This window comes from Leuciscus leuciscus (genome assembly GCF_965113295.1).
Source record: "Leuciscus leuciscus genome assembly, chromosome: 15".
NCBI classification, from domain to species: Eukaryota; Metazoa; Chordata; class Actinopteri; order Cypriniformes; family Leuciscidae; genus Leuciscus; species Leuciscus leuciscus.
In genome coordinates this window covers 26531646-26557835 of record NC_138739.1, presented here as the reverse complement: position 1 = coordinate 26557835, position 26190 = coordinate 26531646, and the positions used below count along the sequence as shown (strand labels likewise).

At 37.9% G+C, this 26190-nt stretch overlaps 4 protein-coding genes across 6 annotated transcripts; 3 read left to right on the top strand and 1 right to left on the bottom strand.

Annotated features, from left to right (window-relative positions):
* Positions 1-2063: 2063 nt before the first annotated feature.
* fam32a (family with sequence similarity 32 member A) lies at positions 2064-3497 on the bottom strand. Its single transcript, XM_082138263.1, has 4 exons — positions 3346-3497; positions 2995-3154; positions 2782-2835; positions 2064-2690 (listed from the first exon to the last, which is right to left on the bottom strand). The coding sequence occupies exons 1-4, from the start codon at positions 3411-3413 to the stop codon at positions 2622-2624; spliced, it is 351 nt and encodes a 116-aa protein (XP_081994389.1). The 5' UTR covers positions 3414-3497; the 3' UTR covers positions 2064-2621.
* Positions 3498-3665: 168 nt separating this feature from the next.
* mrpl54 (mitochondrial ribosomal protein L54) lies at positions 3666-4649 on the top strand. The gene is made up of 3 exons (XM_082138262.1): positions 3666-3845; positions 3998-4154; positions 4269-4649. The coding sequence occupies exons 1-3, from the start codon at positions 3728-3730 to the stop codon at positions 4399-4401; spliced, it is 408 nt and encodes a 135-aa protein (XP_081994388.1). The 5' UTR covers positions 3666-3727; the 3' UTR covers positions 4402-4649.
* A 2168-nt stretch (positions 4650-6817) lies between these two features.
* On the top strand, positions 6818-12713 carry malt2 (MALT paracaspase 2). 2 transcript variants are annotated; one of them, XM_082138223.1, is made up of 17 exons: positions 6818-6961; positions 8183-8337; positions 8432-8598; positions 8704-8834; positions 8914-9064; positions 9150-9337; positions 9468-9564; positions 9652-9696; positions 9779-9820; positions 9904-10107; positions 10234-10411; positions 10500-10574; positions 10651-10778; positions 11151-11300; positions 11416-11573; positions 11782-11919; positions 12024-12713. In XM_082138223.1, the coding sequence occupies exons 2-17, from the start codon at positions 8201-8203 to the stop codon at positions 12453-12455; spliced, it is 2421 nt and encodes an 806-aa protein (XP_081994349.1). In that variant the 5' UTR covers positions 6818-6961; positions 8183-8200; the 3' UTR covers positions 12456-12713. The 2 variants fall into 2 exon arrangements, with proteins under 2 accessions (XP_081994349.1, XP_081994350.1); XM_082138224.1 differs by having other exon boundaries at positions 6885-7129.
* Positions 12714-13251: 538 nt separating this feature from the next.
* Positions 13252-25811, top strand: safb (scaffold attachment factor B). Of its 2 annotated transcripts, none has more exons than XM_082138222.1 (21): positions 13252-13537; positions 13959-14046; positions 14525-14592; positions 14692-14928; positions 15396-15449; positions 20268-20313; positions 21068-21512; positions 21867-21913; positions 21991-22088; positions 22174-22323; positions 22456-22553; positions 22641-22684; positions 22776-22858; positions 22947-23092; positions 23184-23480; positions 24501-24632; positions 24739-24775; positions 24859-24959; positions 25053-25111; positions 25193-25247; positions 25363-25811. In XM_082138222.1, the coding sequence occupies exons 1-21, from the start codon at positions 13385-13387 to the stop codon at positions 25481-25483; spliced, it is 2559 nt and encodes an 852-aa protein (XP_081994348.1). In that variant the 5' UTR covers positions 13252-13384; the 3' UTR covers positions 25484-25811. The 2 variants fall into 2 exon arrangements, with proteins under 2 accessions (XP_081994348.1, XP_081994347.1); XM_082138221.1 differs by having other exon boundaries at positions 20265-20313.
* The last annotated feature ends 379 nt before the right edge of the window (positions 25812-26190 follow it).

Genomic DNA, 26190 nt, shown 5'->3' with positions numbered 1-26190 from the left:
TGAGCTTTCTGCAATGAGATTTGTTCTCACGCGTCAAGCAGTGGTTGCGCCGTAGACTGTGAACAGAGGGACAGAAAGCTCTCAGATTTCATTAAAAAAAAACGTTGTGTTTCCGAAGATGAACGAAAGTCTCTCGGGTTTGGAACGGCATGAGGGTGAGACATTAATGAGAGAATTTTCATTTTTGGGTGAAATATCCCTTTAATTACAAGGTTCAGGCCACTTGTGCGCGTGCACGTGTACTCTGAACACACACGGGATGAAAACACATAAAACATGGAAAACCACATAATCACCTTGTTAATTACACCCTCATAAACTGACTATCAAAGCTGCACCACAGGGTATAATCACAGATCAGCATGACGTGTCCATAGCATCAAACAAATATTTCATATCTAACACGAATGGGAGTTATTTTCCAATGTGCAGATTATTTAGCCATTATAAGCAATAAACAGTGCTGAGTAGACATGCAAGAAATATTTGACTGGCTGTGTATCTAAATAACACTCAAAATGTCAACTAGTACGTTAAACAATGATTATACATAATGAGAGGTTCTTTCGAAGGTTGCTGTGTGTCATGTCAGAAAACGTAACTTTTAATTTCGCCTACCTGCTAGCAACGCCAAGGTCAAGGGTTCGATTCCCTCGGAACGTACACTGGGACAATTTTTTTTTAGAATAAACACACACGCTCTGGATAAAGGTTATGATTATTTGTGGCATATAAAATATACCTTATAATTCACACGTCTCAGCTTTTGAAGACACTTTTGAAGACGATGCGTGATAGCGTGAAAATATTTTAGTTCAGTCACTAAACCAACAGCGCCTTCTGCTGGAATTAGTCTTGCAACAACAGTCTTGCGAGTACAAGCAGTAGCATTTGGTTTTCTGTGCCATTATACTTAGATTGTACATCAAATTACATTTTAATTATTTCAAAAACATTTATGAAATTAAATAACAGCAACAACGATTATAACCTTTGTCAGGTCAGACGCCATTTTGAATTTAACGCAGAAGAAAACGAGGCTGTGAGAGATCCCAGACGTTATACAGTCTTTACAATGTCACGCACTGTTTAAAGGTCCTAGATCACGTAATTTTCACAACTTTTAAAACGTTTTTTTTTTCCCGAGAGACTTTTCACCAGCTGAACAATAGGATTGTTGTTAAAAAACAGTACAAGAATCCACTGAACACACTGTATTCTGTCACTCACAGCCTCGTTTTCATTCCTGTCAGAAATGAAATATGACGCTATACCCTGACTAAAGTCTATACCCCGTTTCACAGACAAGGGCCAAGGCTTACTAATCACAGACTAAAATTCATGTTTAACTGTTTGGTTTTAACTGAAAGCAATTTGTCTTGAATATGTCAGTGTCATTGTTGTCTCAAGATGCACACTGGAATGTAACATTATTTTACAAGGGTTTTTGGTAAAGGTTACAGGGCTGACATTAAATCAGGGGACACGGATACAATTATTTATATTTTATACAAAATAATGTATACTTATGCCAAAACATTGCTTAACAATGAGGCTAAACTTAATATATTATGCAAATGTGATTTTTGTATCATTTTGCCTTCAATTTGCAAATTAAAAGTCCTGCTGAAAAGGAACAATCATAGTGAGACAGGCCAAAAACCTTACCAGCATAAATGCTAATGCTATTTTAATTATTTAATATAATATTAAATTGACTTTAATGTTATGTAATTTTGAGGAAATAATACATAGTATTATGTTTTTAAATCACAAATTTATATTTTGTTATAGTAATATAGGACACAAAAGGCACCGATTTTATGGAATGACCCAGTAATGCTTTTTTTCTAAGGGACATTTGTAAAAGCTATAAATGTCCTAATTGAACTAAGGCCTACTCTGAAAGGTCTGTTAAACCAGGCCATAGTGTATTATACATGAGCTTAGTTGGCACAACATTGTCTTTGTTTACAGGCAAGTTAGACTTGGACTCAGAATGTATTTGGTGCAATTTAGATACATGAAATATTTGTATTAAATGGAAAATTTTTGTTTTATAGTTTTCATGAAACTAATAACTAGTCTTTATTTGAAATTATTACACAGCTTCTAGTTTCTGTATGCAACTCTGATTGGCCAATCATAGACATTTAATGAACACAGAGTGAATATCTTATGGAAAAAAATAAATATCATCCACAAGTTTGAGTAATACAAAAAAAAGATAAAGATGTCCATATGCAACATAAAACAAGTAATGTGTGAAATCCACTGGTCTCAGCTCAGTCACTCTTAAACCAACAACTATTACTAATCATTACAGCATGCAAATAATACAAAATAACATCCTGTACTTATATGCCATGGTAAAGAGGTTTTTTTAAAATAGTTTAACCAAAAGTTAACGATCACTGCAGGCAGACAAGTGGACCTTACTAAGCAATTGCAGGAAAATGTAACTTTTTAACATACAGTGGTCTGAAAATCTATCACAGAGTATAACAGAAACATGTTAAAATCACTCTGGACCTTTTTTTTTTCAGTACTCATTGTTAGAAAATTAGCATTATAGCAAGTGTGTTTGCTCTGAAAGCATCCAGCTGAAAAGCCGTTGACATTTATTTAGTCCAGCTGACTTTGGGAATGTCGTAATGCTCTGTCAGTGAGTCCAGGTGTCGGTTGAAATCCTGTAACAAAGAAACATTCACAAATTAATTAAAACACAAAAACATATACACACGTAACTTAAAATATGAATATAAACATCATTGACCTTACCTCAACTCTTCTCTTATGTGTTTTGGAGGCCTTCTTCAAAATTCTTTCCATTTGCTAATAACAAAAATGATAAAGAAAGAATGAATATCACTTTATAATCCAATAGCAAGGTGAAACTAACAAATTATTACTTAGAATTCAAAATAAATCACAGAAAACACACTTAGTATTTGTATACGGCACTAAAACAATAGATGACAATGTTATAAATACCCTTTTTTCTTGTATTTTGTCGAATGACATCTGTGCTGGCGTCCTTTTGTCGACATAAACTTTCTTAGTGCCGTTTTCATTTTGACTGGTCATAGCCTGGTCCTCTAAGGTCATAGCCTGCTCCTCTAAACGCTTCCTTTCCTTTTCCTTCTTCTTTTTCCTATAGAAAAAAACCCCAAAAGAAGTAAAACTGCAAACATAATAACACTTATACAACTGGAACAACATCAACACAAAGCTAGCATAACAGCTAACGGCTGTCGTGACAGTTAACGCCAACATTTTCCCTCAACAAATAACAGCTAAAATGTTTTGATATTTAGAAAAGCATGACAACAAACAAATACATACTTTTTACTAGCTAAAGAGACTCCTTTCAGGTTTAAAGACCCTTTCTGGACAGATTTGTACTCCGACATGTTGGCTTGCTTTCGTCTAAACAACAGACGGTCGGTGGTGTTTATAACTTATCCTCGGTCTTACTGCCCTCTACAGGACAGGAGTGACAAGGTATAGATTAATAATCTGTTTTTTACATTTTATTTCCTTATATTTTGCAACTTTGTGGTTTGTTATGTGACACTGAATGTTAGTTATAATTTTTTTTTAAGAAACTGAAGTTTCTAGACTAGACCGTACGCAAAACGCGCATGCGTGTTCCAGAGTCATCCGGAAGTACGTCTCGCGTACATGTACACTTCAGACAGCATGGTGGAAGATCCGATGAGGCACAATGGCACATATTGTACTACATTCTATGAAGAGGATAAACTTGCCTGTTCTTAATGCTTATAACGAGCATTTTGTCAACACTTTTTTTATTCAATACCGTAGTTATGCTAAAAAACCAGGTAAGGTTTATTTTGTACCTATTACATATGCCTTCTGACCTTGGAGGAGCAATTTTCAAAACATTTCTTTTTCTATAATATTATGTTTATATTGGTTTGCATTCATATTTTAAATATATTTTCTTAATAACATATTATTTTGTCTCTCGTAGTAATGAAAGGAAAAGGTAAAGGAATGGTAAAGGAAGTTCTTAAGGGTCCAGAAGTGTGCAAAGACCCAGTGAGACTTTGCACACATGCAGTTGGAGTCAACATCTTGAAACAGGGCGAGGACCCTCTTATTAAACCCAAGGAGGAGTATCCAGAATGGTATGATGAGGTGTATTTTACTTTGTGCTTTATAATGCATTTATTGCATCTCAGATTAGCTAGAAAAATAACATGTTTGTAATTCAAGTTGCATTTGTTGTCCCGTGTCTTCAGGCTGTTTCAGTTGGACCTCGGCCCACCCAAAAAACTCAATGAACTGGAACCGGACAGTTGGGAATACTGTAAGCTTTTAAGGAAGGAGCATATTTGGAGACATAATAAACTGCATAAAGGCAAAAAGATGTAGAGGGAATGGACAGAATGCTTATATGAATCATGCTTCTTTGAGAGCAAAGCCTGGGTGAACCTTTGCTTTCCCAGCAGGCACAGCGGACATTGCCAAATTTGCTGGTGTGTTGGTTCTCCTGTTTCTGAGGATCAAGTGGTTGTATTTTTGCTAGTTTTGTTGTCATTCTTTATATTACTATTGTTGTCGTTTTGTTATCGGTCTCATTTCAGTCACATGAACAAATAAAATGCTGATGCCATCATCAATGTGCAATGTCAGAAAGTGTCTTTTAAAAAAAAAAAAAATATTGTGGAAATATTTATCTATAAAAAAATCATTATTATATTTTCTAGTTATGGCCTGCATCTGTCTGTCGGTCTGTCTATCTATCTAGCATCTGTCTATCTATCATCCATCTGTTTGTCTACCTGTCTGTATCATCTATCTATCGATTATTCGTCTGTCTGTCTATTCGTCTGTATCTATCATCTGTCTGTATCATTCGTCTGTATGTCTATCTATTCGTCTATTTCTATCTCTGTCTTCAGAGATGGGCATAAATACATGGAAATGTATTTAAAATACAAATACAAAATACTGTGTGAAAAAATTTATTTAAATACAAATACAGTATTTAGTATTTTGAAAATACACAAATACATGTGAAATTGGCCATCCAGTGCAGATATAGGTCACAGTGAATGAAGAAACTACATAGGCCTGCTGACTTTTCATTCCTAACCTCATCTCTGCTCTTTCTTTCTTTCTTTCTTTCTTTCTTTCTTTCTTTCTTTCTTTCTTTCTTTCTTTCTTTCTTTCTTTCTTTCTGGCAATTACAAATAAACTTATGCAAAATAGCAGCCATTTATATACTTATTTCTGGTTACAATGTAGTCTGTTACTTGTGGTGAACACTATTAAAAAATTCATACTGTATGTAAAACTGGGGAAACTTTTTCTGCTATCTAGCAAAGAATATGGATGGGCGATATGACCAAAATCTCAATTTTACTTCACAGTAACAATATTATTCTCAATATCAGTTTTGATTCCACAGCATAAACTGAATTTCAAACTCTTTTTATTTTTATTTTATTTTTTTTTGCAGGTAGTCTCAATGCGTTTTAAGTAATTTTATGTTTATTTTATGTAAAACTTATTTGTTTCTATAAGTTTATTAAAATTAGAAAGTGTATCTAAAATTAAAAATTTGAATTAATTTAGATTCTTTTGACACTATTTACCCCTTTTTGATTATTATTTTTTATGTAGGCTACAATAAAACTAAAAACTGAAGATTTTTGTAGAGTATCATTCATCAGTGCTTCTTTTTCCACTCCAATGTTCCAATAATTCCCGCCCTCTAAAAGCTGCACGGATATTTGCTTACCCCACAAATAGGCCCATCTATGTAAACTATTTAGAAAAAGTTCCATCAATTCAAACTTTATATCATCCCTATGATAATGTAGTGTCATATCACCCAGCCCTAACATGCAGTAATGCTTTAAACACATTTGACAAGATAGTTGATAAAAATCAACTATTCTTTCTTTTATTCTTTCATGTTAACTGAAGTGAATAATGCACTATTTTAACTTTAATCAACAAGTAGAATTGATCATAGCATTCTCACCTTAAAAAAAAGAAAAAGAAAAAAAATTCGCTGATCCAACGTTGAGCTAGTGAATGTCTGAACTAGTTGATGAACAAAATCAGTACCCTGATAAAGAGGTTGACTGGCAAAAAGTATTTTATGTATTTTGAAAATACAAAAATACTCATCTTAAATGTATTTAAATACAAATTACATTTGATTTTTTCCAAAGGCTTTAAAATACAAAATAGTATTTTGTATTTCAAATACGTATTTTAAATACATGTATCTGAAATACTGCCCATCCCTGTCTGTCTTTCTTTCTATCTTTCATCTATATCTGCCTTTCCATCTATCATCCGTCTGTCTGTCTATCTGTCTGACCATCTATTTGTCTGTATCCATCATCTATCTCTGTCTGACTGTCTATTCATCTGTATCTATCATCTATCTCTGTCTATTTATCATCTGTCTGTCTATCTGTTCGCCTGTATCTGTCTGAATGCCTATTCTATTTTTCATCCGTCTGTCTATCTATCGTATCATCTGTCTATTTGTCTATATCTAATAATTATAATCTATCTATCTATCTATCTATCTATCTATCTATCTATCTATCTATCTATCTATCTATCTATCTATCTATCTATCTATCTATCTATCTATCTATCTATCTATCTAACTATTTAATTATAATCTATCTAATAATTATAATTTATCTGTCTGTCTATCTATCTAGGTTATGTGAGTTAATATGTGAGGGTTGCACCTCTTCTTCAGCAGGAGTGACTTGTCATGATGTCTTGCTGCTATAGGTCGAGAGAAGGTGAAAGTAAAAAGCTATTGCTGCGCGTGGTGGGGGTGTGCATGCAAATACATGTTAGAAAGAGGAACTACTGACTGAAAAAGACAGAACTGCTGCGGATGTTTACCATATTGATTTGCGGATCCTAAGTATTAGTCGCAGTAAATCACATTCAGGTAAGTTAAACGGACATTTAGAGACCGATTGACTTTAGTGGTAAATCAAGAGTGAATTCAGTGAGATCTTTAATTATGAGTAGTATTTGTGCCTCGGTCACTTTACAATTTGCGTTTTACGAACCCGGTATAAACTCACTTCCTGGAGTCTAGATTACCGTATAACAGGTAAATATAGCCTACTTTTGTTTGCCTGTTAAGATGAAATTTAAGAGCCTTTAATTTTTACATATTTCGTTTTCAAATGAAATAAAATCTACTAAAAGCTATAATGTTTTTGGAGCTTTGCTGATCATGAATTGCAATGATATCATAGAGCAAATTTTATTTTATTAATTGCCTTTACCATTAGTTATTTAAACTTACATTTCTTGGCGCATTGCCAGCTGTGTTGTGAAATTAAAAATATATATATATTTGGTTCCGTATTTTCATGTTACTAGCTATGTTGATTGGCTTTCACTGTTTTATTAACGTACAGGAACAAAGAACGTTTGTATAAAATATATATTGAGATTTCTTCTGTTTGAGATTACGGTGTTAATATGATTTAAAAATAATAATGATAGGCCCTATGCCTATATTTGGAACAACGACAAATAAGGATTTCAGAGCTGATAAAAAAAGAGAAGTTGTTCACAAATCGAGAAGATTAAAACACGTGTGCAACATTACAGAGATGTACATTTATATTCATGTTGATTTAATACATTTTTGAAAAACGTGTAGTATTGTCTACAAAATTTTGATTCAATTACTTTAAGAATGTCAAGCAACGTATACGCAAGCAAGCAAGCAAGTTTTAAGATTTGAACTAGTTCCCAGGTAATTTACTGTTTTTATTATTATTATATCACCCCAACTTTCAATTTGGTGGTCAAAAGCTTTTCAAATATTAGTAATATTTTAAAACATAATTACTCAGCTCAAAATAAAATATTATGCATAATACAATTAACAGTAATTTCATACACCATCTGGGACAAAGTTCTGTAAAGGTTTGGTTTGGAAAGCTGATTTATAGTTTATTCTGAAAAAATGAAAAAATTACAAAAGATGAGCAGTGGGCTGGGGCATTAATATAATTTTTACTCTAGGTATCATACCTAGAGTAAAAATTATATTAATGCCCCAACATTTTACTGAATAACAAAAAAAACAAAAACAAAAAAATTTGTCTGGTGATAAATTTAAATAAACCTCTTGTCATTTATTTCTCAGATAATCATTGATCAAATTATGGAGGACAAGAATTTGGGTGTAGAAAACCTGAGTGAGACAGAGCTAAACAGACTTGGTTACATGCTAGACAATCTAGAGTGTGGTTGGAAACAGCTGGCAAAGACAGTGGCTGAGCAGCCACAATTCTGCTATAGGTAAGTTTGTTATAGGCTAAATTGTGTAGAATAACTAGCCGATATCGTGCATGGTTATGACCGATTCACAATTACAGAATCTCCTTCTTTGCAGTGACAAAGAGCTGACTGACTGCTCAATCAAAGTACTAAGTCCACATGGCAGTCCTGGCCGATACCTGCTTGCCCTCCTCGCAGATAGACGGTGTTCTTTGGCTTTCCTGCTTCAATGCCTGAAGAAAATTGAGCACAGAGAGGCTGTTGGATTTATTACTACACATGGTAGCTAAATATACATATAGGGACACATCTAATCTAATCTAATTCGAGGTGGTAACCCAAAGGGGTGGGTCATATCACCCAGGTGTTATTTGTGTTTTTGGGTAGTGATGGAGCATATTAACATCACACTGCAGCCAGAGAGTCAGCGGGTACCAGAGGGAAGTACCGTGGTTCTGAGCTGCAGAGCAGTTGGACCTGTGGAGCTCACCTACCAGTGGTTCAGGGGCAAAGATGAGGTCTGCTGCACTACATTCTGTAACTAAGCCTACTGATTTGAAATGTCATCCTTAGTCTGATTATTTATGTTCTCGGTAGATGCCAGGAGGCAGTGGCCCAGAGCTGGTCCTGAATCCTGTAAGTCCATCTCAACAGGGCCATTACATCTGCCGTGTAAGTTCTGGGGACAAGTACGTCTTCTCCGACTGGGTCCATGTACGTCTACTGAGGCCTGGAGGTGCAAGTGCAGGTGTGTGAATATTTCACCTTAAAACTTACTTTAGACTTGAAGGAATCAAACTTCCTTCAACACTGATACATTGTGTCATCTGCAGGTGCCAGCAGTAGCTACTTCCCTTCTTCAACTAGTGGGTTGTATATTACTCAGCAACCCAGGCCTCAAGTGTTGGTGGAGGGAGACACTCTCTATCTCGAATGTGTTGCTCAGGCCAACCCGCCTCCACAGTTCCAATGGTTCCTTAACAAACTGCCAATGCCAAAGTGTACTAGAAGCTTCTTAAAGGTACTCATTAAGTTGAATTTTAAGTATCACAGTTGAACGTGTAGAATAACTTATTAGAAAATGCAAAGGGTTATGCCAAAGTTTGGTGTACAGTGTACTTAATTGGGCATCTACATGGGCTTGTCCACAGATTCCATGCATTACTACAGCGGACAGAGGTACATATACTTGCAGGGTTTACAACCTCTATCATGAAATATGGAGCGATCAGGTCCAAGTAAACATCGGTAAGGAGCTTGAGACAACATGATCCATAATCATTCCCTTAAATATAAATGATTTTTTTTTTCATAGCATGGCCTATTTTCCCTCAGGTCCTGGTTCTTCTTCTGATGTCTCATGGGAAACAACTGAAGTGGGTAAGAATGATCTATATAATTGTATGATTAAGCATATGTACTGATGCTTTCTTGTCACTCACATGCACCTTATGTTTTACAGGTGCTTCTGATGCGGGTCCAAGGCAAATGGGTGATTGTTGTGGTAAGTGATAAGGAAATTACTCTTGGGATTTTTTGCATTCATAGGATCTGCTATGTCAATCTTGTCACTTCACAAATTTATAGCCACTGACAAGGTAGCACTGCTTATGGGAAATATGAACTACCTGCATCACCGGCAGCTGAGAGCTCCCATGGCAGATGTTCATGAGTTGACAAACCTTTTACGCCAGTTGGACTTTAAAGTCGTCTCTCTACTGGACCTCAACTGTCAGGAGATGCATAGTGCTGTTACTGAGTTCCTGCTGCTGTTGGATCGAGGTGTTTATGGTTAGTTCCTTGTTGCGTCAGTTGGATTTATGCAGCTGTAGTGTAATGTTACGCCAATCCTGATTGTTTGTTTATTAAATATGTTTGGATCATCTGATCTTTCTTTTCCATGTCTGCCTTTTCAAGGGCTGTTGTACTTTGCTGGTCATGGCTATGAGAACTATGGAAACAGTTTCATGGTACCCATCGATGCTCCAGCCTCTTATACCTTCAAGCACTGTCTCTGGGTGCAGGACGTGTTGCAGCGCATGCAAGAGCGCCAGACGGGACTTAACGTTTTTCTTTTGGATATGTGTCGGAAACGGTGTGGTTTGATTCATAAGTTTATTATTTCTGAATGATTGTACTTAAAATATTACTTGAACCTGACTGCAGTTGTGTTGTTCATACAGAAACCCAAATGATGAGAGCATCCCACAACCTGGTCCCTTAAGAGTGACCGCAAACATAGTGTTTGGCTATGCAACGTGAGTCTAATGCAATGACATGTCATTTTATTGATGTCTAGAATTTGTGATTGCAATCTTCGCATTCTGGATTCAGGTGTGTTGATGCCGAAGCATTTGAAGTAAATAAAGACGATCTGTCTAATGGAATCTTCATGAGCTTTCTTAAGAAGAGACTGATGGAGCCAGAGAAGGTCACGGTCCTACTTGACAAAGTAGCAGAAGGTTTGGGGTTAAAGATGTTCCCTAGTTATCCACAATTCATTGTTGGTATCAGTGTTTTGTTTGAATTACTTTTCAGACAAGATGTTACAAAATGTGCAAATACTTTTAAGCCACATCTACATCATAAACTTCTCTACAAATTGAGAGTGTTGATCATTTTTGGAAATTTTCACATTTGAACTGCTCTGGGCTGCGTTTCCCAAAAGCATGGTGAGCCCAAGTTGATCCAATTACCACTAGTGTTCTCGACGATCATCTTGGCTCTCAATGCTTTTGGGAAACGCAGTCCTGGCTAGCAGATAGAATTATTAGATGAAATTCTTTAATGTCAAGTGTGAATGCACAGTTTTACAGAGTTTATGTCCATTGCAGACATGGGAAGGTGTAAAATCACTCGTGGCCGGCAGGCTCTGGAACTTCGCAGTAATCTCTCAGAGCGTCGTGCCCTGACGGACAGCATTCAAGCTCCAACATGCCAAGTCACAGCGTCAACACGGAACTTACAGTGGGCCATCGCGCATGGTGGGACCTGTTCATAATAAAAACCCTTTAGTTTATATCCTTATGCAAAGTACAATGGCTGTAGATAAAATGCAGAAAATATTGAAACATAATGATTTTGTGTAAATGGTTCCAGTCATCCCACAGAGCCGATGTCTTCAGTTTAAATGTGGTGTCAAGGTACAGCTCGGTTTCGCTGCAGAGTTCTCAAATATCATGATAATCTACACTCGGATATTGGAGACTCCTACAGACATTTTGTCATGCTCTGCTCAGCTCTCTGACTTTACAGAGGTAAACTGACATTCTTGTAGATCTGCAAATAATTTATTGAATTAGTCATGAGAAAATAACATAAAAGATGTATCATTAATTGATTTCCTGTGAATAAGATTCATTACCTTTTCATGCCCCACTTTCACTTGTGTATCTTTGGTAGATTGTCAAAAACATAGCCCAAGATGCATTGTTTTGTATTCAGTTTCGACTGATATAATTTCAGGGACCCGAAATAGACCTGAAGCACAGCAATCAGGAGAGTCTTCGTGAGGCTGGCAGCTTAGTACTGAACCTAGATGATCTACTGCCTTTGGAACAACCTCGGCTCTTTACTCGTATTAGTGCCCTGCAAAGGCTGAAGGTATTGTGTCTCATGTTTGTACAATATGTGCAAAGTATATCTAAGGTATTACTTATATGGAATGCATATTATAAGGCATATCTTACTTGCTTTTCCCCTCACAGAAAGAGCTCTCGTTTACTGTGTGTCTACACTACAAGTATGCTAATCTGGATGAAGAGGTCTTGGAAGAGCAAAGGGTTACTGTAGGCAAGCCTCTAGTGTCAAAACTCAACCTCCACGAGCCACGACTCTCACCTGCTTCCTCCACTGAACTGCAAATGTCCAGTATAATGGAGTCTTCATCCTTCAGTGAAAGCTTCAGAGCTAACCTGTCTGATTCAAACCTTTCCTACACTGGATCTCCATCTACATCCTGGTCCTACTGTCAGGGACCCAGGGACTCACCCACATACACTGGTTTAAAGAATGAACCTGAGGAAACCATAAGTCCAGAGTTTCTTGAGTCTGAAGAACCTCCTGCCATCAAGAGTTTGCCTAGCGCTTCTTCTGAGGAACTCCCATTTAAATTTAGCAACTTACCAAATTCCATTTAGCAGGAAAGTGTTCAGGGCTGTGCGTCGGATGCATTACAAACTGTTACAGTTTGTGTATATAATATGTATGCAATATGTTAAAGTGTAATTTTTCCACTCTATCTAGTATATGTTACAGAAGCCTAAGAATGTAATATAATTGAGAAAGTTGATGTACTCTTACAGCTTACAGTATTGTTTTGTTGATAAATCTACCAGTGCATTAAATTATCTTATTTTGGATTTGTTTGATTTTTCATTAAAGTACACCACAAATGATTCTGTCTGTGGAAATTATTGTAATGTATCTATCACTTGAATTTCAATAGAATGCAATACAAATTACTAATAGAATGTTTTTTTTTGTTGTTGTTGTTGTTGTTTTTTTACCCACTAAAATTGCAAGTAGCCTACCTTTTATTTTTGGAATAAAAGGCTAAATATTATATTAGGTTCCCGCACTCCTGTCATAGTGTACTTAAACAATATATTGCATGTGTGATTGTTATGTATCTATCATATCTGCCTAACGTTAATTAAATTAAATAACTATAGGCTATTAAATAGGTTATTTTTTTTCAACAATTCTCAGCTGTTCCAAAACTGTCAAAACCGATCTCGCACCTACAATATTCTTTATCTATCGCCACCTGGAGTGTATTTTATCAGCTAAAACTTTCTTGGAATTAATTACAAAATAATAGCAGCAAAAAATCTCACATTCCCGCGCTGGCACACTCCTGTCAAACTGACCGCGAATATTATAACGTTTATGCGCATGCGCCAAAGCTCCCAAGGCAGACGCATGCGCAGGGCTGTAGTCGACTGCGCCATTTTGCTTCGAGTGAGAAACGCTGTATATCGTGCTCTATCTACAATCCGGTGAGTGCTCGCGGGGTAGAAAGAGACTCATTGGTCTATTTCCAAGATTATATTCACAACCCGAAAACATGTCAGACTCTTCGACAGCAGATGTGGGGCCTGTGGAGGCGGGGGTTCGTAAGTTATCGGAGCTGAGAGTGATCGATTTGAAGGCCGAGCTGAAGCGCCGAAATCTCGACATCAGCGGTAATAAAAGCCTGCTTTCAGAGAGACTCAAAAAGGCAAGTGGACCCCGAGAAATATCCATATCTCATCATTTATCAACTCCATACTACATATGAATAAACATGCTTTGCATGGTCTGAGATACTGGGGTGCATGCTTACCGCAGTTCATGCGCTGTTAAATATTCATACTCTGGTTTTATTGTTATGAATGGTGTTTTGGATTGTTACTGTGATTTTGTTATGCGCGCCCTATAAGTTTATGTATATAATTCTTTATGCACGACTGTCTAACTGTTTCAGAATTGAACCGAATTGGCCTTGCATTATGTTTTGAATGCAAGGCTTACGTAATATGCAGCGAATACAATAGGTTGTCAGTGTAGAATAAAAATGAGTTGTTGTGTGACGCTGTAAAAACAATAGGTAATGGATGGCAATCATTCTTGTATTTGACTGTGTCATACTTTCGTTTCAGGCTATTGAAGAAGAGGGTGGAAATCCAGATGAGATTGTTGTACACCTTGAGATAACGCCTAAGAAAACACCTAGGCGAACTCCAAAAGGTAAAAGCGAGATGTATTCTTGTAGATGTACTGATATACTGTGTTTTAAGATTTTTCATTTAAATATTAGGGGTGTAACAATACACTCGTGTCATGATTCGGTTCTATACACAATACTGATCTCACGATAGTTAAAGGGTTAGTTCACCCACAATTATAATTTTTAAGTAGCCTATATGACAGACTTGTGCTGCACATGTTGCACTTAACTGTACTTTCCTTTTTTGAAGTGATTCCAATCATATTTCAAGCAATTCAAAACTATCATGGCGAACAGTGCGCATCTGAAGTGTCTCAGCTGAAGGAAATAATCCATTATTTATCTGCTTTAATATATCGGCCAAATTTTCTTACCGGGCCAATAACATAAAACAATTAACATATATTAGCCGATTCCGATATGGTGGCCGATATATCGGTCAGTTTTGATTTCATGTGGATTTTAAGTTGGTTTGAAATGGTATGTTTCTGTCTATAGGAAAGAGCAAAGATGAACCTGATGAGGCTGAAGATGGCACCCTTGAGGATGACTCTGTTGATGGCCAGGTGCTCTGTAATATGAAGTTGTTGATGGATATGATCTGAACTGGGTTGAGTTATTTTGCATAGTCTTATCAAAACTAACAATTTCTGTATCTTCGTTAGGAGGACCCAGATGCTATACCAGATAACATTCATGATATGGATATCATGGACATGAATGTTCTGGATGAAGCCGATATGGGTAATGGAGGTGGGCCTGATGAAGACGAATATGACGAAGAGGTCCTAGATACTTTATCAAATGAAGAAAACGCAGGCTGCCTGAGGGAGGATGCCGCAAATAACTACGATGCGGAGGATGCTGATGAAGCAGTTATGAGTAAATCTGAAGTGGAGGAGGTGAGGTTTTAATATTAGCTAATGATACCGCAGCTCAGTTCTTATCAGTGTTATTTTAGTTTTTATTATTGTTTTAGTAATATTTTGAGCTAGCTTTTGTTTTAGTTTTATCGTTAGTCTTCATGTTAATTTGTTTAATATTTAGTAATTTCATTGTGCTTTTGTCTTTTTTTATATATATTGCTATTTAGGTTTAACTTATTTTAAGTTTCTTAGTTTTAGTTATTTATTTCCTTATAATAATGTTAGTGCTTCAACTTCAACTTATTTCAGTTTATTGGCAAGGCAGCATTTCTAATTTTCGTTTAGTTTCTTTTCCAACTAATATTTATATTTTATTTTATTTCAGCTTTCTATCAATTTACACTTTTTTTATTATTGTAAAAAAAAAGAAGAAAAAAGTTTTAGTTAACAATAATAACCCTGGTTCTTATTGCACATTGAGTGATATTTTCTTTGGCTTTCAGGAAATAAAGGCTATTGACGCAGACATGGATGAAAACCAGGAAGTGGCTTGTCAGGTATTCAAGGAAGTTGACATTTTGACATTTGTTTCCGTTGGGTTCAGCGTAGGGATGCTATCAATGAATCAACGATTGATTAATTGTCGTTAATAGTTGGTTGCGCATCGATGGTTGATTAAGCAAGGTCATCATTAGAGTGCATAGTTTTGAGGTGCGCATGGCTTATGTGCAAAACACGTGCAGAGACACGAGGAAAAATGAATTGTGCACGCCGTAAGGGTGGGTTGCACCAATAAGGATTAATCTTAGATCTAGATTAAATCAAGGTTTATCTAATAATTCTGTTGCACTAAACCTTGTTTTAAAAAAAGCAGGTTTAAATTTAAACCATCATTTTGATCCTGAATTTAATTTATATTTAAGATCGATTCACTTTAATCCTGTTGCTCCATAACTTTAAACTCAGATTAAAATCTCAATCAGGGATTAACTTCAAAGTTACAGGTGAGGAGGTTTAGATAAAATAAAGTGCACCTACAATTAAAATATGTGGCTGATTGAACAAAGACAGAAAGAGTGGTTGTGTCCTCGGGTCTCTTTTATTACAAATAAAAATGAAAAATAAAGCACGTTGAGTCGGCAGAGTTTGAGGGTTGTTACGCCTGCTATCGAGTCCAGGATACGGATCCGTCGCTCGCTGTCGGGCAAATAAGAGGGGAATATATTTACTCAAACGGAGAGTGTGGCGCTGTCAAGACCGGAGATTGTCACTCTGCGAATCATACCAGGTTTTTTTCTTATCGTGATTGTTTTGTCATATGTTATATGCTGCCTTATTACTCCATTAATTGATACTATAAATATATTTCCAGGTTAATGAAATCTCGTATGCGCTGCCGCAATATTTTCATTACCTGCTTTATCAGTAACGGTCTCTCTACGTAGCAGTCTATTAAGACAGCTGACATTCTACAAGTTTATTTCCTTTATTGGCAAGGGCTATTATCATCAGAGAGAGTTTCTGGTGTTCAAAGAAGGAAATGGAATATAAACATTGTTACTGTTTAATTACAATGGCGAATCCATCATGACGGAGAAAATTAATCGTAAATGGAGGTTTTAATCGCAGGATAGAATTCTAATCCCCAATTTGTTTATCTGTGTTTAAAATCAATTTAAAATAAAGCCCAGATCAACAAATCCTAGATTAGCTTTAAACTGTGCTTAATTTAATCCTTATTGGTTCAACAATATTTATATTGTTGCTTTATATCAAAAGCCATTTAGGGCGGCTAAATGTATCTGGCCTTGTTTACACTGTCAGTGAAATGTGACCCAATTCCGATTTGTTTTTTTTGCTCATATGTGACACAGATCGGATGTGTTCTATGACCGTGTAAACAGAAAAAAAACGCATGCATTCGGATATTTCGAGATCGGTTCCAGGCCTCGTTCATATGTGGAAATAAATCAGATATGTGCCAATGTGACCGTCATGTAAACAGGCAGATCGGATTTTCTGAGGCATTAGGCAACGTCTCCACAGTTTAATGACGAGAGATATCATATATCAACATATCAAAGGTTGGCTTGCTCGTCCTAAAATTTTGGACCCACTGCTCCTCGTTAAAGCCAATATTTAAACACAATATCCTCTCACCAGTCCTGAGATCTCTCTCGCACACAATAACTGAAGCATATGCGCAGGCTTCAATGATGGCCCTTTTCGTCGTCCTCCGCCTCAAAATCATGGTGATGTTTGGCGAACTTCGCATATATCGCAAAGCTAGCATCAAGCATATTTCGCGTTCGTCCATCTGTGCAAGAACCCCCTTTAAGCATGCGCGATGTTTCAGATAGTATGGCAAGTGTAAACGCATGAATCGAATATGGGTCACAATTGAAAGAATGTGTAAATGGACGGTCAAAAAATCGGATATAGGCAACAAATCAGAATTGGGCATCAAGACCTGCAGTGTAAACGAGGACTTAATGTCTCCAAGCCAGTCACTGTATTAGATAGGCTAGCCATTTATTTCTAATCTTAATTAGCCACGGGTCCAAAAAACCCTCCAAACAAGTGATTTTACTGAACATAAGAACTACTTGAGTAAACGCCACAAAAAAGTTCATAAACGATAAGATCCTGGTGGATGGATGAGTGATCTTCCAGCGCTGTTTCAGCTGTGCGCTTCTATTCTATGGCGCATGGTAAATCAAGACCTTTCTATCTGAGCGATCAAGCACGCTACAGCTGTGAAAGAGTATCCGATTGGTCTCCACACATTGTGCCTACCCACTATATCCACCCACCAGTTTCCATCGGTTGAACTTTCAAATGACGTAGGAAAACACTGCATCATGATCGTGATGCGATCAGATCCTGGAAGTCCTATAGCTTCAGCCAAGCAGCATGTCATGTCACTGTGATCGACACATTGTCTTATGTTGTATTTGGGCTAGTTTGAGACTACCTGCTCTAAAAAAAAAAAAGAAAAGTGATCTACTATGGTTTACTGATGTTTTGTTAAGTTACAAAACATGGCTGGTACAAAAGCTGTATACTGTTTACACATGCGTCATCGGCCTTTTTTCACACAAATACTTGGTATAGTACCATACTCTTGGCTAACTGAAACAAATGTTCTTGTACTCTGCTAGTTAAGACCTTTTCAACAATATATGACTCAAGTCTATCTGTGATGCACAATGATTTTACAGATCACATTATCATGTAAAGCAGTTTTTTTTTTTTATGGTATGAAAATAGAGCACTTAAATTTAGGGATGCACTGAAATGAAAATTCTGTTTCATCCTTACATCTACTGTAATACATTGTTGTTAGTCTCAAGAGTATTTATTTAGTGAATAAATATTTGTGTGTCCTAATGGACTGGTGGTAGAATTTTTGTTGATGTTCATCAGTGATTGTATATCAAGAGCAGGGATAAAGTTGTGTGCATTTTTTTGTGATTTCACCGGAACGAATAGAGAGTCTCCACAACAGCGTTGAGCAATAGATTGAAGCGCTCGTCTATGTGAAGTAGGGCTGCACAATTAATCGAATTTCTAATTGCGATTAAGGCGGGCATACACTGTGTGATTTCAACAAGGTTACCTACGCGCACTGAACGAGTAGATCGCATGCGATGTAAAGCCAAAGCTCACATTTTATGTGCTCACACTATGCGGTCCGAACGTCGAGCTGCGACTTGACTGCTCTCACTATACGTGTGAAATATGCGCAATAAACAATCAGCTATCAATATCAAGCATCAGCTATCAATATCAAGAGTATTTAGCATTTCCAATATATGTATTACATTATTATTAGTGTTATTGTATTATTATTAGGGAAGGCCTACTTTTATTATAAAATTGATAGGCTATTATAGCCTAATTAATTTGCCATGTAATAATTTCATAGCGCATCACCGCATAACCAACATGCTGCGAAGATTACATAGAAGCTTACTCCATTTAGGTTGATTACAATAAATTATAGGACTATAATTAAAATTATTAACGGTCTATAATATGTCAGAACACTGCAATAATCAGTCATCAGTGAAAATTAAATCAGCTTTATTTAAAAAACAGCTTGTTTAACATGAACATTGTTTAACAAATTAATAAAAGAGGCACGTGTAGCTACATCGCAGGTGGCTTGGAAGACGTAGGCAATATGGTTTATCCATTTTGCAACACGAACTATAGGTAAGCAACAATAATTTGCAGCCAGTCTGATAGCTAGATCTCCCTCTTTTCGTTTTCTTTCTTGCATTAAAGATGAAATGGTTAAACTTTTGTTTTCGCACAGGCGCATTGAGGCAAAAACACTGAGTTTAGGGCAATCGTTCGTTCGTAGCTCTGCTTCAAGCTGTGCGATACCCTCACGAGGAGCGGCCAACATTTCTGACATGCCAGAAATTCATCGGACCATCCGATTGCCGGTCGGGAGAGGTTTATCGCCTCTCGTTTCCCCTGTACACTGCACGACAAAGCTGAAAATCAGCCTGACCTGAAAAAGAGTCGCACAAGTCAGAATTCGGCACAAAGTCTAACGAAAATCGCACAGTGTATGCCCACCTTTACGGATGCCACGATTATGTAGTCGTTCAAACCCGCGATTACAAAAGAAAATCCACTCTTCGTTTTAGAGTGTTTAGAGCATGTTATGTTATGAGAGGCGAATCACGACTACTACAGAGAACCCAGCACAATAGGAACTACCAGTGTACGCTGAAATAAAAAGTCTCTCACCTCAGAAAAACGGACTTTCCTGTCCTGTCAGTCGTTATACTGTGCACGTAGCGCGCACTCTTCAATTGCACATGCGAATGCAGCGGCAACACGCTGTATATCGCTTCACTGTATATAAAGTGCAAAAGAAACTACGAGCATGCAACGTCGTTACATTGTAAATTAATTAGTAAGTCACGAAATAAAAGTAAAATACCAATAAATCACGTTATTGGTACGTCGTGTGTTAACTGAGAAGGATTTGCATGCAGGTATGATTTTCATTTTTCATTCTATTCACCTGGAGTGATTTTTGTCATCGTGCAGCCCTAATGTGAAGACTGCACGAGAACCAAGAGAACACTGTTGCCTTCCATCATTGATAACAGCGGCTACGAACACTCAGCATGATTTCAAAAACAACACATTTCAGCGCCAGATCGCCTCTTATTTAACATGAACAAATTGTTAATCAACTGGAGTATCAACTTTGTATTAGATACATCTGTCCTGCGAGATGTTTCAAAAAGCGGTGGGGACAATATTGACCCAGGCAAAAAGTCAATACCTGCAAATTACGCCCGTGGTTGGGTTTCTTTTGTCCGTCTTCACTCATTTTCTCTCTTTAGCAGGAGGATGATGGAGATCCTGGATGCGAGGACACCAAAAGCGAAAAAGGTACTGTATAGGGTTCTGGAATTGCTCTTAATGTCAGGGTGAAGCCTTAAGGTCCTTTAGTGTAAATGTATCAGGTTATTCAGGAAAAAGAGACTGGAAATCCAAAGTTGATTACTGGCTTTCTGCATTGCTGACATGGGGCATTAGTATTAATTTAGAATGACGTTATAGTCACTCAAATGCTCTTTTGTATGGCACAGTTATGCAGAGAGTCAGTAATCTGTTTCAGTCAGTACATTGGTTGGTTTAAATGGTTGTTGCAGATGCAATTTAGTGTTTCTAGGTTGCTTAAAGAAGACAACGAAGAGAAGACAAGAAGAACTGGATCATGCTGAAGCAAAATCACTGTAGGACTCAGTTTGTTAATTGGAGATTTCACTAATGGACCATTTGCTTGTTTGAAAAGAAACAAATTTCCTGTAAAGACAGCACAAGCTGCTTCTTCCTTATCATGGACACTTCAAGTACTAAAGTCGACGATGGACACTCGGTTGTGGTGGAGGTCTTGTGGCTTTCCATAGTCAACAGTGCGCCCTCAGCTTCAGGGTGCAGGTGAACTGAAAAGAAATGGCCTGTTGTCTGGAAGCTTGTTGCTTGTTCTTGCTTTGGTTTTTCCAGTCTCTTCATAGGGTAGCTTGCCTTTGCTTGTGTATGAGAAAGCAGAGGGCCACGTCCTATTCCAGTTCCACGATAACATTGCAATGTCTCAGAAGTGATTAAACTCTGTGCCATTCTATTCCTGTTAAATCCGTAGAAAGTGAGAAAGTAGCCGGGTCTTGTATATCAGAGCCGCTTAAGGAAGACTTCGCTGAAGAGCCGACTGAAGACGAGAAATCTTCAGTCTGGGATTCTCACAAAGAGGAAGACAATGTGCACGACCTTGCTAACGCAGAGGAGGCCGCCAATTTGGAAGCAGAATCGCCAGCCTGCGAAATGGACGTTGACGCATCAAAGCAAAGTGAAGTCGATTCAACAAGCAAGGACCAAGAAAACGTTCAGGACAATTTGGTGGACTCTGAGAGCACTTCCACTCAGGCTGCTAATGCTAGCGAAACATGTCTGCGCGATATCGAAAGCGCAGTTGATTCGGAAATGGCGTCTAAAGGAGAAGCGGACGAGGAATGCAAGAAGACTGAACCTGCTGAGTCTTCAGAAGTCAAAGAGTCCTCTGTAGAGGGTGGTGATGATCAGAAAAAGAGGTTTGTTGTTTTCTGTCTACTAGAACAATGGCTTTCTCTGTTTCATTGGCTCCTTTGTTAACAAGTATGGGTTCTCTTGGGAGGTGTAAACGACTGCGCATTTCGTCAACCATTTTGTCTTTTTTTTTTCTACCATCAAAAAGTAATGTACCAGAAATTTGGTTTGCCATCTTAGTCCCAAGGTATGTTTAACGTAATTGGGCTTCACGTGACTATTCAAGTTGTAATATCCAAATCTTTGTTCATTGACTATGGTTGTGTATTTTCACTAGGTGGGTATTTGTTAATCAACACTGGTGATCCCGTTCATTTTGCCCATTCAGTTTCTCATAATACTATTTTCTTTTTCTCTAGCGGTGATGAGGATACTTCAACCAAGCCTGAGTCAAAAGATGATAAAGGTGGGTGTGCAATGAAGTACTACTTTTGACCAAGAAATTGTTTCTGGACATTGTAAATTGATCTTGCGCCTCATCAGGTAGTGCTGCTGCTAGCGGAAGGAACCTCTGGGTCAGTGGACTCTCTTCAACCACCAGAGCGACAGATCTAAAGAATCTGTTCAGCAAATATGGCAAGGTCTGCATGTTATAGAAAACTACACATTGGAAATGTTGTTCTTAGGTTTGAGGGTGTCTTGATCCATGTTTGCTTCTACTTGCAGGTTGTTGGCGCGAAAGTAGTAACAAACGCCCGAAGCCCAGGCGCTCGCTGCTATGGGTTTGTTACGATGTGCTCTACTGAGGAGGCCACAACGTGCATCAGCCATCTGCACAGAACCGAACTGCATGGCCGGATGATTTCAGTTGAAAGGGTATGTGATTTTTGTCTAGTGTGCAAGTGCCCTTATTTCTAAACTCTTTTGCATCAGAATTGGGTGGCTGGCAACAGTATTGACGTGAGGTGTGGAGTCAAAGCTAATTGATTGATCTGTATCTGTATTTAGGCCAAGAACGAGCCTGCTGGAAAGAAGCCTGCTGAAAAAAGCGATGCCAAAAAGCCTGGCAGTGACAGAAGACACTCCTCGGACTCGAAGACCGAGAAGTAAGTTGTAAATCAGTGGTATTTATTTACAGACATCTCTGCATGCCAAATAACTAACGGTCTCATCATACGGTTTCATCCTTACAGATCTGAGAACAAGGATGAGAAGTCTGAAAACTCTGATGGAAAAGGTAACAAGATTAGCTTGCGTTCACATTTTTAACTACCTTCAGTAATATGCAAGGGTATCCAAATCTTAATGGTTCAATCTTGCTGTTACAGAACAAGGAGGAGAGAGGACTGTAGTGATGGACAAGTCAAAAGGAGAGCCAGTCATCAGCGTGAAGACAAAAAGCAAAGAACGAGTATGTTTTGTGGTTTTAACCATTTTGATTCAGAATACTTTGTGTGGTTCTGAAATACTTTAAAATGACACACAAATCTTTGTTTCAGAGCACTAAGAGTCGTGACCGTAAATCCTCTAGCAAGGATAGGAAGGACATTTTGTCATTTGACCAAATTAAGGAGCAGAGAGAGAGAGAGCGTCAGAGGCAGAGGGAACGAGAGATTAGAGAGGTGGAGAGACGCAGGCACTCTGGGTAAATGATGCTTCTATCTTTTGGCCCTGATCTAGTCTTGATCTAAAAATCAATCTAGCAATTTTCCAACTGGGCTTTATTTACGATGCAGCGAGCGAGACCGCGACAGCCGTTCGGAACGCGAGCGCATCCGCCTCTTTCGGGAGCGGGAGGAGAGGGAGAGACTGCTGAGGAAGCGCAACTTTCTGGAGGTGGAGAAACAGCGGCTGGATGCCGACCGCAGGGAGCGCGAGTTCCTGGAGCGTGAACGTCTCCGCATAGAGTATGAGCGGCGGCGCGAGCAGGAACGCATTCATCGGGAGAGGGAGGAGCTGAGACGGCAACAGGATCAGCTACGCTTTGAACAGGACCGACGTCCCGTCAAGAGGCCTTACGACATGGATGGCAGGTATGCATAAAGTAGGGTTGCCGAACAGTTTTGCCAAACCAGTAAAAGACAAGGTTTCCACACCCACTTGCAACTCTACTTGATTACTTGGGTAAGTTCACGAAGCAGGAGCACCTTGATTTGTCAGCTTTGACTGGTAGGGCTGCACCATATTGAAGAGATATGTGATAACTCGTTAAATTCGATAATGCTAAGAATTTTAAATAAATGTGAAATTAAAAACTGAACATGATATAACAACATGCGTTTCACATTCTATTTAAGCATCCCTTCAACTTTTGAAAGTAAACAGCAGTGTTTTACTGTAGCATTACATAAAAAGTAAGTGTCATTTTAACGTCAGTTTAAACCAGGGGGTTTAGGGTTTCAGGTAGGCCTACGTTAGGTTTATTTAACAACAGAAATTGAATAATCAAATTTTTAAATAAAACACTGCTTAGTTTTCACTGTATGAGTGAAATATACACTGATTCTTATTAAAGCCACAGAAGTTATTCAGTCAAGAGCAGTGAATTATTTTCTCTGTCTGTTATTGTTTGATTAACATTAGCACACACACAGAAGCAGGTTTATTAGGCTGCTGTCACTTTTGGAACCAGTATATTGTGACACGCGCTCTTTCTTTCTCAACTGTTTAGTCCACTCAAGACACAATTGACTGCGTTGACGTGAATACTCGCCAAGACGGGCATTTTGACATCATTTTGTGTGTATTTGGTCATTTAAGCTGCGGAAGAGAACTGATTAGGCGTTGCTTATTGCGCCTAATAACATTACGCATGTCACACGTATGGAACAGTCATGTGCCCAGTCTATTCTCTACTGTCTGCGTCAACCTAAAAATGTGACTTTTTTCATAATCTGTTGAAGTATTAAAATTATTCTTTTATCGTAAACCATTACGATATGCATATCACAATATATACTTTTGCGATATTTTGATATATCGTGCAGCCCTAGACTGTGGGATGCAGCGTGTCTGTATTATAATATTTTATTTTTTACTTTCCAAATATACAGAAAAGATGACTGGCAGATGAAGAGAATGACAATGGATGATCGCTATGGACGGTCGGATTTTGGACGACAAGACCGCTACCAAGACTTTGACCACAGAGACCGCAGCCGCTATCAGGATGATATTATGGACAGGTAATGCCAGCTCTGTCTAACATGTTTAACAGCAGCCAACTGTCTAGATATTTGTCTATAGATTTTGCTACTATATCGTAATGATTTACATTCCCCTTACGAACAGGAGAGACAACCGAGGTGGTTTGTCAGGAGACAACCAGGTAAGAAAAGCCCTTCACAGTCCTTCATTAGATTTGATCCTCGGGTATTGGAAAACATCTGATCCTCCTTTCTCAATTTACAGCACTTTTCAGATCGGGAAAGACATGGCAGGGACAGTCGTGACAACTGGGGTGGCGGCTACGACAAGCGTGGAATGAATCCTATGAGGCCGGTGCCAGGCAGGTAGGTCTTTTTGTCTCATCTAGTCAGATGTGCCGCCTCATTAAATGGCAAATTGTCTTCACTCAGTTGTTTTGCTCTGCTTCTTGTTTGAAGTCGTGACAACAGGGACTGGGAGCCTGGGCGTAAAATGGACGGGGACAGAAACTGGCAAGGTATGTCTACAATTTTTTTCTATTATGTTCAAAAGAAGTTGCATGTTATCCTCTCTTTTAACTTACTACGTTTCTTTTTAGGAGCAGACCGAGGTGTTCCGGGACAGGGTCACATGGCACGAGGTGGAATGGCAAGGTATCAAGGTTTAGGCTTTTGTTTGACATGGCTAGACATAACGGTGTAAATAGAGTATCATGGGAAATGTCTTTTGTTGCACATAAAACTAATATTTGTCTACTCTACTCCATAGCCGAGGTGGATACATGCAGACAGGGACGTCCCAGTCACTCTCTGGAGCCTTAAATCGACCGAATCAAATGATTCAGGGTAGTGGTATACAGGGTGGCGGAGCCTTTGGTCGACGCTATTAACTTAAACCCCTTGTGTATCTGTTATGTGAAAAGAAACTTTGCAGCTTGTACATTGCCAATCGTGCTTTGTAATTGTATTTTTAAGTCCACTTTTATTTTGAAAGGTGTAAAGACAAACAGATAATTGTGTAAAGTTTGAGTTTTTTTTTTTTTTTTTTTTTTTGTCCTCCCCTCCATTCCACATCTTTAGATTTTAGGCTTTTCTGTTTTTCACTTGTTGAATGCTCAGGAACGTTTTGCTAAAATGGAACCTGTCTTTAAAACCAAGAAATTGTTGTTCAATTGTTTTTGATGTTTCAATAAAATAGTGCAGTTTTCTTTACATAAAGGTGGTACTCTCATCTTCCTATGATGTACACACTAGCATTCTGTTGCCACTAGGTGGTGCTCTTAGTCTAAGCAAAATTGGAGGAATTGAAGAATGCTTGTGAGAATGCAAGTAGATTCTTACATTTTCTAAAGAAACTATGCTAGTTTCTTTGTGTGTTTCATGTCTTCCAATCTGAACAGGTTCATTTAGTACTTTGGGTTAATGGCATAGTGATGGTTCCCTTAGCAAACACAGCTAATAATATGTGGCATCTCTATAGTCTTGGTTACAGATTGAGATGTTATTTTGGCATACTGCAACTCTAAATTAAGCAAACGGATGGCATTACCATTATGACCTCCAGCCAATTGCTCAATACATCTTGATTATTCAGAGC